General features: G+C 44.0%; 1 protein-coding gene across 2 annotated transcripts; it reads right to left on the reverse strand.

Moving 5' to 3' along the window:
• Positions 1-331: 331 nt before the first annotated feature.
• On the reverse strand, positions 332-13,738 carry ica1 (islet cell autoantigen 1). Of its 2 annotated transcripts, XM_066715522.1 has the most exons (14): positions 13,593-13,738; positions 12,260-12,300; positions 10,498-10,669; positions 10,316-10,388; positions 9,917-10,040; positions 9,037-9,235; positions 7,294-7,419; positions 6,800-6,898; positions 5,333-5,445; positions 5,077-5,126; positions 4,760-4,831; positions 3,037-3,303; positions 2,757-2,846; positions 332-2,209 (listed from the first exon to the last, which is right to left on the reverse strand). In XM_066715522.1, the coding sequence occupies exons 2-14, from the start codon at positions 12,283-12,285 to the stop codon at positions 2,088-2,090; spliced, it is 1,533 nt and encodes a 510-aa protein (XP_066571619.1). In that variant the 5' UTR covers positions 12,286-12,300; positions 13,593-13,738; the 3' UTR covers positions 332-2,087. The 2 variants fall into 2 exon arrangements, with proteins under 2 accessions (XP_066571619.1, XP_066571620.1); XM_066715523.1 differs by lacking the exon at positions 4,760-4,831.
• Between the last annotated feature and the right edge of the window lie 216 nt (positions 13,739-13,954).

Raw genomic sequence — 13,954 nt, forward strand, 5'->3', positions numbered from 1 at the left:
TCACCTTTCTTTCCCATTCAGACATTCAGTTTGGAGTTCAGGAGATTGTCTTGACCAGGACCACACCCCTAAATGCATTGAAGCAACTGCCATGTGATTGGTTGGTTAGATAATTGCATTAATGAGAAATTGAACAGGTGTTCCTAATAATCCTTAAGGTGAGTGTATATGTATATATATATATATATATATATATATATATATAATATAATGATATTTGTTTACAAATTGCTATCAAATCAGGAATTCTGGTCATGTTTTGGCTGCATCATATTAATTTAATATACACTTAATAAAATAGTTATTAATACACATTATAAACCATAAGAAATTAAAATCAAAGATACATTTAATGGCAGGCAAAACTCATTTAAAGAATGATACAGCTTCAGATGAAAATGTCCATCACATGGGTGTATAGGAGAAATTAAATGCATTTTTGGCATAGTGTTGACATGATTAAATAATTATTACTCTTAATATGTATATCCTGTATATCCACATATTCACATCTCTTTAATAATATTGGCTCGAAATGCATCCTTCGAGTATTACAAACCTGCTAATTGACAGTTGGTGTTAAGCTGACATCAATGTGAATGTACACGAGACTATTCTAAAACTTCTTCTGATTTTACTGTTAAAAAAAGTAATGAGCCTAAAGCAAACTTACTGTATCAATGCGAGCTAAAAAACTAAAACTATAATCCATGCTTTTGGACATGCAGGAGGATTTGGTATTTATCACAACCTCTTGTTCACGTCTGAAACCCAAAAAGACTAGTTGTTCATGTAGGCACTGTTGTGGGACATTGTGGATTTAATGTCTTGAAGATTGAGCAGTTTTATTAATGAAGTGCATTTGATCTTTATACTGAATATCCTCAAAGTAAACCCACAGACAAAGTTCCTAGATCTACAATACAGTCAGTTCAGCTCATGTAAATTAGGGTCTTAAAGAATGGTTCCCCGTCGCGTCCCCCAGCTCTGCGTTGTGAATTCAAGTCTACTAGCATGTGTGTTAACAAACGCACACGAAATAAATTAATTAAAAACAGAAAGTGTGCAGTTAAGATGCACACATACAAACCTAACCTGCCGTCAGTTTGAGATCTAAGGAGCTATAACTTCCTTATCCTTATCTGAACATTAGGTTTGAACTTTAAGAAGGCGCTGCTTTAGAAACTATAACAGCAGCTCAATATAACTGACCAGGCCTGACGGACAGTGATGTCACACTCGCTCGTCTCCATCATCGATGTCAACGGCACTGAATTTCTCTCACACGAGGGGAGCCGACAGCCGGCCTACATCAACGCAAAGCAGGGGAACAGTATCGAGAGACAAGAAATGTATAATAGTGCAGACAAACATTTGTTTTAGGGAAGAACTGGGGTTATATTCATAAACGCTTGACTGCCGTGCCACGTCAACACCCCAATGAGGAATGAAAAGGCAACGCAGTGGCCAAGAGACGCATACAACTTTCAAACGCCAAACTTAAAAAGCAAATTAAATGCTTACGTTTTTGTTTGTGCTTGTGGGGGGTTGTTTTTCATCTTTTAAAAAACAGGTGCTAAATTGTACACGATGATAAAGATTTATGAATATGGGCATGCATGTCTTTTGACAAATATACAGGCAACAGGGTGAGAAGAACAGATTCTGCCTGTTCTGATATTCGGTGGTGAAACTCTGAAACAGTTTTGGGATGGGGGGTGAAGTGTGCTTTTCTCTACAGATCTCCAAAACAAAGACACAATGGCTTTTGTGGATGTCCAGTCATCAGTGATGCAACACCTGGATGGCACATCAAAAGTTTCCAAGCAATACAGGAAGTTGGATACGATGTTTCATTTGGCACTGGAAATACACTCAGAATTGTGCATCTGCTCTCCCTCCCTCAGAACATGTATTTTATGACATAACAGGTTTGACTAATGACCTTTATCTGTGTACAAATGATAAGACCCTCTATATCTTCAGCAGGAGCGGTACTTTTTTAAGTGACATGACATCAAAGATAGAGTTTTACCCTCCATCCCTCCTACAGCAAACACGGACATGGCAAGAACCGAGAGCGGAGGTCATGCGTTGAGCAGCTCGTGCTCTCGGTCAGTCCTGCCCACCGCGTCCGGGTTCGACAGCGGATCCAGGTCTGCGAACAGGTTGAACCAAGCCGACAGGTCTTTAGCCGGTTTGGGGGTTTCTAGAAGTACAAGGGAGATGCTGAGTTAACATTCATATAGGACTGGCACACAGTCACTTTTGCAGGACAGACATCTAATTTATTCCTCTCTAGATTGCTCTCTCCTCCTTAGAAGGTTCTCATCAAGGTCTCTGCCAGTGTGTTTTTTTTTGGAAATACATTCTGGCAGACCACCCTGCCAAAGTCATGCTGCCTTGTAGTGCTTCATCAGAGAGGCATCAAAAAACATTTAGCTGCGTAGCTGAGGCCTGGATTAAGAAAGAGTGCGGTAAATGGACTGTTTGGAAATTTCTTGTCCCCAGACTGTGCCTGAATATTTACATAAAAATAAATAAAATTGGGACAGAGCAACATGATCAATTCCAAGGTAAAGACTTGAAGAGCTAAATGTGTAAATAGTGGTGTCAGAATTCGCCAAACAAAATGTGTTTATGACACAGAGAGGACCATCTCTTCTCCTGGATTGAAAAGAGGCGAAACAAACATGCGTGTGTGTGTGATGGGATGAAGACTCATTACCTGGGAACAGATATATACACGCACTCACCTCTCACCGACGGCTTGCTTTCACTCTCATTGGTTCCCGCCGCGCGTTCGGCCGTCTGGGCCGCCGTCTCCGCGTTGCTCAGGGCCCACTCTGTAACCGAGAGAACGCACAGGTCTGTTTTATGATAATTTGCAAACTGCCCACTAACAGTTCCTTCTTCACGGAAACCTGGCCCATCCCGGTCTGGATACGGACCCTGACGGATGCTGCCAATACCGTAGTCCACAACACCACGGGGGCTGGATGAATGGCACTGATCTTGGGCTCTCGAGGGTCTCACCCGCGAATGAGGACTGCAGATTGTTCATGTTCTGGTCCAGGAGCTGCGAGGGCAGGAACCCAGAGGCTGAGTCCTCTTGCGCTGGGTCTCCGGCGCCGGTCGGGCCCGCCACCCCCACGCACTCTTCCTCCCCGAAGGCGGCCTGCCACTCCCGGCCGAAGTCGCCCTCCTGCAAACAGGAGCCGCTCAGGATCTCGCTCAGCAGGGCCATGTCGTCGCGCTCCCCAACGTCCGGCTCCCGCGGGTCAGAGAGCAGGTCCAGTGGGGCTGAGGGAGGGAGGGAGTGTAGGGTTATAAAACACTGCGATAGATCTTAAAACTCATTCAGCAATGTAATAAAGGAGGAACCCTGCTTGAGGACATTGCCTTGTGATGGGGTTTTGAATGGCACTTGAAGAGCAGCAGAACAGTTTTTTCTTAGAATCCATTCAAACTAATTTAGTCTCTTCAATGTCTGATCCACTGATGGAAACACAAGGTCTTATGTGGCAGGTAATGGTTGCCATGGAGCGTCCCTGTGCAGCAAAATGAGTTTTTGTTTTTAATTTCAGGTAAAATAGCAGAACTAAATTAATAAAGAAGCCCACCTAAAAAGAGTCACCGATATCGAAAGATTGGGGAGGCAGACGATATGAATCAGAATCTCAGGAACCGAACACTTGCTAGACATTTTAAAATGATTTCTTACAGATGCTGTGCTGCTCTCGAGGCAAATAAAGCAAACAACAACCCAACAACCATGATCAAGTTCAGCTTTTAAACAAAACCTGGCTTATTTCAAATAACCTGCTCTACTGTAATATATACAGACGGGTGACAAATTAAAGGAATAACCCACATAAAGTGTCTCAGTGAGGTGTTGGGCACCATGAGCCCCAGAACAGCTTCAATGCTCTTGGCACAGATTCTACGAGTCTCTGGACTCTACTGGAGGGATGAACACCATTCTTCCAAAATATCTTCCCTCATTTGGGGTTTTGATGATGGTGGTGGAGAGCACTGTCTAACACGTCGGTCCACAATCTCCCATAGGTGTTCAACTGGGTTGAGATCTGGTGACTGCGAAGGCCATAGCATATGATTCACATCATTTTCATACTCATCACACCATTCAGTGACCCTCGTGTCCTGTGGATGGGGGCATTGTCATCCTGGAAGAGACCCCTCCCATCAGGATAGAAATGTGTCACCATAGGATAAAGGTGATCACTCAGAATAACTTTGTAATGATTTGCAGTGACCCTTCCCTCTAAGGGGACAAATGGACCCAAACCATGCCAGGAAAATGCCCCCCACAGCATAACAGAGCCTCCGGACCCCCTCACTGTAGGGGTCAAGCAGGCAGGCCTGTATCGTTCTCTTGGTGTCCCACACATGCACTCGCACACTTGTCGAGAACACGAGCCAGTTGAGTGTCTGTGACTGAAGCTCTGCCATTCATGCCCCAATAATGACCCCTCTTTCAAAGACTCTTAGATCTTTCCTCTTGCCATCTTGATCCAAAATCGAGGTCAGCTGGGCCTGCTCAGCATTTGTATACATGCCACACAGCAGGATAGGATGTTAATTGCATAATTGTATCATGCAGTACACCTGTTTGGAGGCATCTGCATTCGTTATGATCCTCCATTCATTTATTCAGGTTTTTAATTTGTCACTCGCTGTGTGTCAGGAATGACTGGTTGTAAAAACAGCTTCACCTGAACTACATGTATTGATTCACCTGTATTTCTTTTTCCACTTAAATTAATCTCTTCAAAGCCGGGTAACAGATCGGTGCCATGGATCTTCTGAGCTGCAGAATCAAACGGAACAACAACATAATCCAGTTGCACAAATGTGTTAAGCCCTTGATACAATGTACCTTAATTACATTTTGACATCATGTTAGTAAACTTTAGTATTGTCTGTTTTCAAGTGAAACAATAATTTTCATTGAAATATTTTCATTTGAAGTGGGTGACAACATTATTTGTGTAGTTTGTGCAGATTAAATCATAATAAAAGGAAAATATTGATATGATCTATAATGCCCGATACCTGCATCATAAGTCTCTTCGTTGTGATTTTCATCATCTAATGAAATGAGTCTGAAGGAGGAAGAACAGACAGATATTATTATGTCATCAACAGTTAAGACATTGGACCCAAATATTCATATACACACACTTCTACCACATTAGGTTATCGCCATTTAATTATTGTCACAGTAAACAAATATATTGTATTTAGCTACACAATTACAGATAATTTGATCAGGCATCAATATGAGTTGACGGTCAGGATTAAAACGTACTTGTCATCTGTGTCAGCCATCGTCTCAGAATCATCTTTCTTGCCTTTCATTTTCCGTTTGCTCTTCTTCTTGGCCCCCGTCTCCAGCAGTTTGTTCACGGGCCCCTGCAAGTTCTGAGAACCAGATAACAGATTAGCACAACAAAACAAAGCTCCAATCATGTCAATCCTGTTTCCAATTCAATGCTTTACTCATATAATACACACTTGAAAAGGTCACATTTTGGTCAATTGTTGTTATTTTTAAACACGTTTACAATGACAAACATCTGTCTTTTTATTTCTCTCTGGGGACAAAAGAGTTTGGTCTTTTTCTCCAGAGAGACCAAACCCAGCAGTTTGCGATTACAGATCTCGAGTGATTTTTCCAGACAGATTCATTACCCGTTCATGCTCTCGCTGCTGTTTGCTGCTGGCAATAACACGCCACATGCTCCGCGCACCGAGACATTTCTGGATGACGTGAGCCGTGAACACAGCGGTACACGCCAGCATCACGCAGGGACCAGTTCAGTGCGCAGGGACAGGAATGAGCTTCATTTTCATCTAGACAAAACAGTCTACAAAGATGAAACTACAAAACCTCCACTAATCATTCTGCACCTAGTGGTCCTGGTTCAATACATTGCCATTTATCATTTTTACAATTCAACCCAATGTATCAATAATACTAATCTTCATCATCATCAAAATACAACATCTGTATGTACAAATGTGTAAGACTTGTTTTTCAACTTAATTTCCAACCTGCTTCTTCCTATCAAAGCGATTGAATCAGCTGCTAAAGACCAGCAGATTGCCAGTATAAGGTCATGGTGTTTATGCCATAACTATTTAAATAATCATAATCACAGGAAGCAGAATCTCTCAAACCCCAGGGAGATCATCAGAGGAAATCTGTCATAATATAATGCCATATGCCTTCTTTAAACAGTGATTATATATATATAATTTGTTTAAGAATTAATTGCACCCAAGAAAGCTCAAAAGAACTATGAAAGTACAGCCGTATCAAAAACTCAAAAGCATTGGTTTCTGCTGCACTTCCTGTCTGCATATCTTTGAGATGAATCGAGCAACACAGACCAGCATTACTGTCTGTCTGTTATATTTCACTTGACAGAAGCAAAACAAGCAGCATCATATTGGAATCTGGGCTCGATATCTTTTTAAATGACCTGTAATAATTTCTCAGAAACATCCGGAGCGAAGCATGTGGAGTCGACCAGTCACTGGACTATTTTTGTCACTTTAATAAGATTTCTTCTCATACAACTACCACGATGGAGCCTCACTGAGGTTCAAATCCTCAGATAATTAAGGAGACGGATTCTCCCAGTGTGAAAGTCGGGCCCAGTGAATAACGAATCCCATCCCTTTGAGCGTCTGGGACCCAGCAAAACACTTGTAGCGGAGGAATGTAGTTCATTTGGAAGCCAATGGGACAACAATAACCTAGAGGTCATACCTTCAGTGTGGTGAAGTCATACGGCTGGTAGCCCTTGAAACTTTCGTGGATGGCCGCCATGGTGTGAGACGTCTTTTCCCAGAAGTGAAGTAGTGTGGTCTACAAACCAGGACAAAAACACAATTAACTGGAAAAAAAAACACCTTAGCAATACCAATACCTGTAGTAACTGACAAAAGTAGAATCAGTGTCACATGATAATTCTGTAATGGATACATCACACTGAGAACATCCCTGGACAATATACATTCTAAATTGCTGGAATATCTGCATATCTATTGCCTGATAACAAATACACAATTACTGAATTACTGAAATTACTGAACCAAAAAGATATAGGTGTCTAAGACTTCTTGTTTATAAGACTCTCCAGTATCTGAGAATCGCCACAGTTTGTTTCCCATCTCTTTATCAACCATGGAAGACAGACCTCACTCAGACTCTCTTTCTTCCACAAAGTTCACAGAGATCTCTGAATCGTGTGTCTCTGATACCTGGTAGGTTGTGAGCACGTGAGACAGCAGGTTGCAGCGACTGGCGCCGAGGAGATCCACTTTCTGGCACACGTCGTTCTTCAGTTTGTCAAAGCTGGTTTTGGAGAGACGGACCTGAGCTTGGACCTGAGAGACGAAGAGAAGACATCGAAGATGATATGTGAGCGAACACGTCTATGACTCTTGTAATCCAGGCGTGTTTAACCAACTGCAGTTTTAACAGCAACATGAATAAACCGTGAGATGTAGGACTGATCCAACCGCACCGAAGAGCAGTGAAGCATCTCGGCGCAAAACTCTCCACCCTCTCACTCTGGTCTTAACAAACATTTATGATCTCTTGTTGAAAGGCAGAAGGTGTCAAAGGGTCTGGTAGTGATGATAATAACAATAAATACGTTGGTGCATCTTTATTTAGTTGCGATTCAAGTTGTGTACGAGAGGCGTTAACGAGGCCTGAAGGCAAAGGCACCTCATTTCATAATGACTATTTTTGCTGTGATTTTGACGGTGGGGAATTAATCATTTGCAGCTGCAAGGAGATACAATTCTGAGTGTATAATAAATAAATACATCTTGCCTACACTTTTAAAGTCCTGTACATCCAGTAGCACATCCATATTTTCTTTGTTATTTCCTTGTGTTTTCACATTGAAAACAAACACTCTAAAAGTCCTGCAAAGCTGAGAATTGTTTCTTCTTGAACCCTAACCTTGTTTTTTTCTTTTCACTTCTGTACTTCACTGTCTTGTTTTCCTGTATTTTTGGTCGGTTTGTTTGTTTGTTTGGCCGCACTGTGCCTTATTAAAAACGCTCACGATGAATATTAATGGCGCTTCTAACGAAGCAGCTCGCATTAATCAGCCCACCGGAGCCACAAGTGGCCTCTTTTGTTCACAAAATGTCAATGAGTGGCAGAAAACCCGCCTTGCGCTGCCAAAAAGTAGCCAGAAACACACAGCTTCCCCCCCACAAAGATCTACAAAACATGCCCGGCTTCGGCTCCATGCAGCTGAAACCTGTTAGAGGTGAATTCAGAGCTGACCTCAGTCATTAACTGCTCAAAACGCTTAAAACTCTCTCTGCCGCACATACTGTCTACTGTGACTTTATGAATAACCAATTTAGATAAACATGCAAAGGAAGGTCACTTGTTCTTTTAAACAAATCTGCAGTCTTTGGAGTGTTCAAATCTGCTGCCATTTCATCATACGCATTATAACATCCCTCCGATGTTCTCGGTTTCCATGAAAGTGGATTCATCTACACATAAAGCCAAAGTTAAGGAGCCAAATTGGAGCCCAGAACATGAATCCAAACAGACCAGAGAGACTCGTATGTTACTTTATGCAGAGTAACCTTTTTAGTGCGGAAAAACATCATCAAGACTTGGACTCGAGCCAGGCCTCAAGAAGTTACTATGAGTGCGAACAGATGTTGCGACCGAGTGTCACAATCTCTGGGTGAAACATTTACGCACTAATGTGTTACAGTTTCACTCCTCTGACGCACTGCTTGCACCCTCTAGTGGAAAGGACACACAACTGCAGCAGCACTCGTCTGCGGTAAACAAAACCTGTGCAGAGTGTAAAATCGGCACCGCAGAGCGTGTTTGATCTGCGGTTTCTGTACAGCTGCAGGGCTATAGACACGGGGGAATAGTGTTGAGCAGTGTGTGAACTCTACTGCTGTCTGGAGCTCCTCAGGCCACAATAATCAGGGGACGGGGGAGAGAATCCACACCTTCCTGAATTTCTCCATCTGCTTGGAAGTGTCAGGATCCAGTTCCTGGGAGACGTCCTTCATCCACAGCAGCGCCCCCCGGTACTCGGTGCGGCTCTGCTCCATCCTGTTCACCGTCAGCCAGGTGTCGGAGATGGCCCTGTACCTGAACGTCTCCACCTCCTGATACAGGCGGCACAGCGGGTTACGCAGAGACAGCCTGCGGGTTTCCCAACGCGAGGAAAATAAAGAGAAAGACAGAAAGGAACTCAGTGCTGGGGGGTTTAAATATTCGGGAAACTATTTAAAAACCAAAGTGCCCAGCGTGCGTCATACTGGGGTCAAGACACGGACAGTGTCGATGGGGGTGGGTTTACGCCGGGGGGCTCGGGGAATAGTTCTAGAGCGAGAACATCTGTTCATTTCTGGGTGGCAGCCAAGCGGAGAACAAGTTGCGATGATTTAAATACTTTTCTGGCTTTCCATTGGAGGGAGACCCTACAACCTTTTCATGCCCAGTGTGTCTGGGTTGGAAAACAAAAACTCAAATGAAACGCCGCGCTCTAAACATCCACCCCCAGGGCGAAAGCAGCCATCGCACAGGAAATGAAAAGCACTGGTCGTCCACTCGTGAGTTTTCCCTGTGAATGGAGACGGATAGTGATAAAATGGATTCTGTGACTTGATACAGAGTCTAAGCCCAGAGTATAGTGCACCCCCACAGGCAGAGATTTCTAACTCAGACTCATACGCTTCTGCCTTGCATAAAATACTTATGACTAACTGAAAATTGGACATTGTCACAGGAAGACATTAATAATCTCTCACAGACAGACTGAACACAATGATAAAAAGTCTGTATTTAAGCGAGGCTGCGGGACAGTTTTACGGCATTACTCACCTCTGCTGGGAAGAGAAACACAGGGCCTTCCCCGTGGCCTGCATGATCTTCCCGGCTCGAGTTTTGTCTTGTGTCCCCTGTGACCTCAGAAATCTTCCCAGTTCGTTTTCTTCCTGCGATAAAACTAGCAGTAGAAGACGATGTTATAGCACATTGTTTACTACAAAAGTACCGGATGATGAATTGCTTTCATTGAATAAAAACAGAAGCCTCTTCAATAAAAAAAACAAACGAATGATCTTGGCATTTCTTCTTCTTGTTCAGATGACTGCATCTGAACTCTAACCACTTACGGCTTTCCCTGAAATATTTGCCTAATGCCACACAAGGTAAACATACATTTATCTTGCGTAGGCGTTTAAATTCAAGAGTAGGGCTGGTGTAACACACACTACTCACAGCAAATCCTCCTCTGATACTGCTCAATGACTTTCAGAAGCTCCATACAGGTCCTTTGTATTGAATGAAACACCTGGAGTGAGAGAAAAATAAATTACATCCTCAGATTTCACACAGTAGTTAGTTGTTAGCTGTTTTTTTGGGGATCTCTGCCGCTGCCTCGATAAACACTGAAGACTCACCTCCAGCTTGGCGTCAAGATCAGCGTCGGAGGCAACAACGTGCTCATCCTCCTTCTTGCCCGTGACTTTAATGAGCGTCTGCTTGGTCTTCCAGTATTTCTGCTGAAACTTATTTACGACAGACGTGTCTTGGCTTTGGAGGTAGCGGTCGTAATATTCCCGGGAATATCCACTGCACAAACACAACAAAGGCACTTTCTGAGATCAGATACGCGCTTGGGACCAAATCCAAAACAATGCTCGATAATATTTGAGTTTCTGTATTGTATCCGTAGGTATTACATGTCAATCAATGTCCGATTTCACATCAATCATCACGGATTTTGCAAATTTGGCCACATTTCTGATTAATCTCTCCAAATATGTTTCAATGTAACCTTTTTGCATCACATGGGATACAAAATCTAAAGAAAAGCAAGCGAGAAGCATGCTGTGAAACTATAAAAGGAATTAAAATCTTTCAGGGCGTGATATTTATCCAGTGGAAATACAGAACTGGGTGCCACTAAAGCGGACAAACTGATAAGAGCGTTCAGCCAGCAGTGAACAATATTAGCTCTGAGAATCGAGGGCAATTAAATCAACTATTGACTTAACCACAATGACAAGGAAAAATACTGAATATGAGGAGTTGAGGATGTTTTCCAATTATTATTGTTCTCTTACTCTATATCAGGAGTGCTTTAGGGAATTTAAAAATCTTAATCCCTGTGTCTAATGCATCCCATATACATTATACACCGATCAGCCATAACATTATGGCCACTGACAGGTGAAGTGAATAACACTTATAATCTCGTTATCATGGCACCTGTCAGTGGGTGGGATATATTAGGCAGCAAGTGAACATTTTATCCTCAAAGTTGATGTGTTAGAAGCAGGAAAAATGGGCAGCGTAAGAATCTGAGCGACTTTGACAAGGGCCAAATTGTGATGGTAGACGACTGGGTCAGAGCATCTCCAAAACTGCAGCTCTTGTGGGGTGTTCCCGGTCTGCAGTGGTCAGTACTATCAAAAGTGGTCCAAGGAAGGAAAAGCGGTGAACCGGCGACAGGGTCATGGGCGGCCAAGGCTCACTGATGCACGTGGGGAGCGAAGGCTGGCCCGTGTGGTCTGATCCAACAGACGAGCTACTGTAGCTCAAATTGCTGAAAAAGTGAATGCTGGTTCTGATAGAAAGGTGTCAGAACACAGTGCATCGCAGTTTGTTGCGTATGGGGCTGCGTAGCCGCAGACCAGTCAGGGTGCCCATGCTGACCCCTGTCCACTGCCGAAAGCATCTACAATGGGCACGTGAGCATCAGAACTGGACCATGGAGCAATGGAAGAAGGTGGCCTAGTCTGATGAATCACGAGTTCAAGGTGTTGACTTGGCCTCCAAATTCCCCAGATCCCAATCCAATCGAGCATCTGTGGGATGTGCTGGACAAACAAGTCCGATCCATGGAGGCCCCACCTCACAACTTACAGGACTTAAAGGATCTGCTGTTAACGTCTTGGTGTCAGATACCACAGCACACCTTCAGAGGTCTAGTGGAGTCCACGCCTCGACGGGTCAGGGCTGTTTTGGAGGCAATAGGGGGACCTACACAATATTAGGCAGGTGGTCATAATGTTATGGCTGATCGGTGCATATACAGATGAACTATCCTATGTCAGTTGTATATCCCCATGTCGATTTAATCACACAAAAATAACTGCAGTCCCTTAATTTCTAGAGAAGCTTTAGTCAAATACATTCTGTGCACTGAAACACACTTACAAATTGCGTCTGTCCATATTGTCCATCGTTTTTCTCCAGACCTGAAACATAAGTGATTCAAATTATTATTTTAGTACAAAACCGCAGAGTGCCCAACACGGGTGACTCTTCACACTACAGAATATACAGGCCATATAAGGAAATTAATAAACACAAAAGGTTCAGCTCTTTAAACAGTCACAACTTTGATGCTCCAGCCTTTTCTCCCAACATAACCAGTCTCTGTCCTGACATTCAATACACAGATAATCCCACTAACCAGAGGAGGAACAAAGACCTTGTTTTTGCTTCATACTCTCATGAAGTAAATTATTTATTGGATGTTAAATACACACACACACACACACACACACACACACACAGGCTGATATCTTTCCCCAGTTTCTGTCAGCTGGTAAAGGTCAGAACAGTTAGTCACAGAGGAAAACTAATTCCATTTTTGAATAATTCATCCCTTTAACTCGATGCCAGTTAGTCAAACAGACAACTCGCCTCAACCGCAGAGAGCTGCAGTGCACGCATACGCACACACACATATACACACAGCTCAGTTGCGCTATCAATTATCTAGTTGCTTTCTAATAATAGTAATAATTGGAACAAACATGTGACCCATTATATTGGAGGGCCATCTTCCTGAACGACAATAACAGTCCAAAAGCTTTGTATGATTATTGAACAGCCTCATTGTTATGATCACATAAGCAGAAGTTTAGGAAACCTTCACAAAGCAAAGGCCCTGCATTGACCAGGAGAGATCACTTCTCATGTACGCCACACATAACAGATGTGAACAGTTCAGGCCTCACACCCTTGTGACACACACACTGCCCTGCCTCTGCCTCTGCCCCCCCGTCTGTAAATGAGAGTCATGCTACACACACAGTACAGTTCATTCGCATTAAAAACACTACAGCTATAGCACAGTAGGAGCAGGCCCGTCTATCTACCCTGTATAAACTCATTCCTACACACAGGTGTGCACAGAGACCCCAGCAGCTGCACTGCATCCATGCACGGCTACCAAATGCAATGCAAGGCCTCCTGCTGCCAGTTCTGCAACCCCCACCCCCAACACACACACCCTCCTCTCCTGCTTATGTCACATCAGCACTTGGCACACCATTGCCACATTGACACATCGGGGCATCGGTGTGGCCTGTATTGAGCCGCACCAAAACCAACGCAGAGAGTGGGCACAGCCTGGATTTCTGCAGCAGCCTAAATAAGGCCCCACCACAGTGCAGAGCCAAAGACACGCTAATTATACATATCTGTACAAGAGAACAACGACTCTGCTCTTCTCTCCATAACGCATTACAGGCAGACTCACCGGAGAGCGAGTATGAGCCCCGGAGACGCGTCCTGTAGGCGCTGCTAGCCGCCCTGCTCGTCCATTGCTGCGCCGCGGAGCTGCAGGTGATGCGGCGACTCTCCGCCAGCGCAGCGGTGCTGAATGGCTGCTGACGTCATCGTGACGCGGCGCGCCGTGGCTTTACCCTGGGAGGGACCCGGGCCGCACCTGGGCTGAGCAAACAGCCCGAGTGCACACAGCCAGGGCGGCTCTGCGGCACGAAAGCGGCAGTTTTGAGATGCTGGAGATAAAAGCACACAGAGATCCTGACAGGCTTGCCAGCCACTGTGCAGATGTGAACTCACATCTGCACAGTGGCTGGCAAGCCTGTCAGGATCGCG

This window comes from Amia ocellicauda, chromosome 10 (genome assembly GCF_036373705.1).
Source record: "Amia ocellicauda isolate fAmiCal2 chromosome 10, fAmiCal2.hap1, whole genome shotgun sequence".
NCBI lineage: Eukaryota > Metazoa > Chordata > Actinopteri > Amiiformes > Amiidae > Amia > Amia ocellicauda.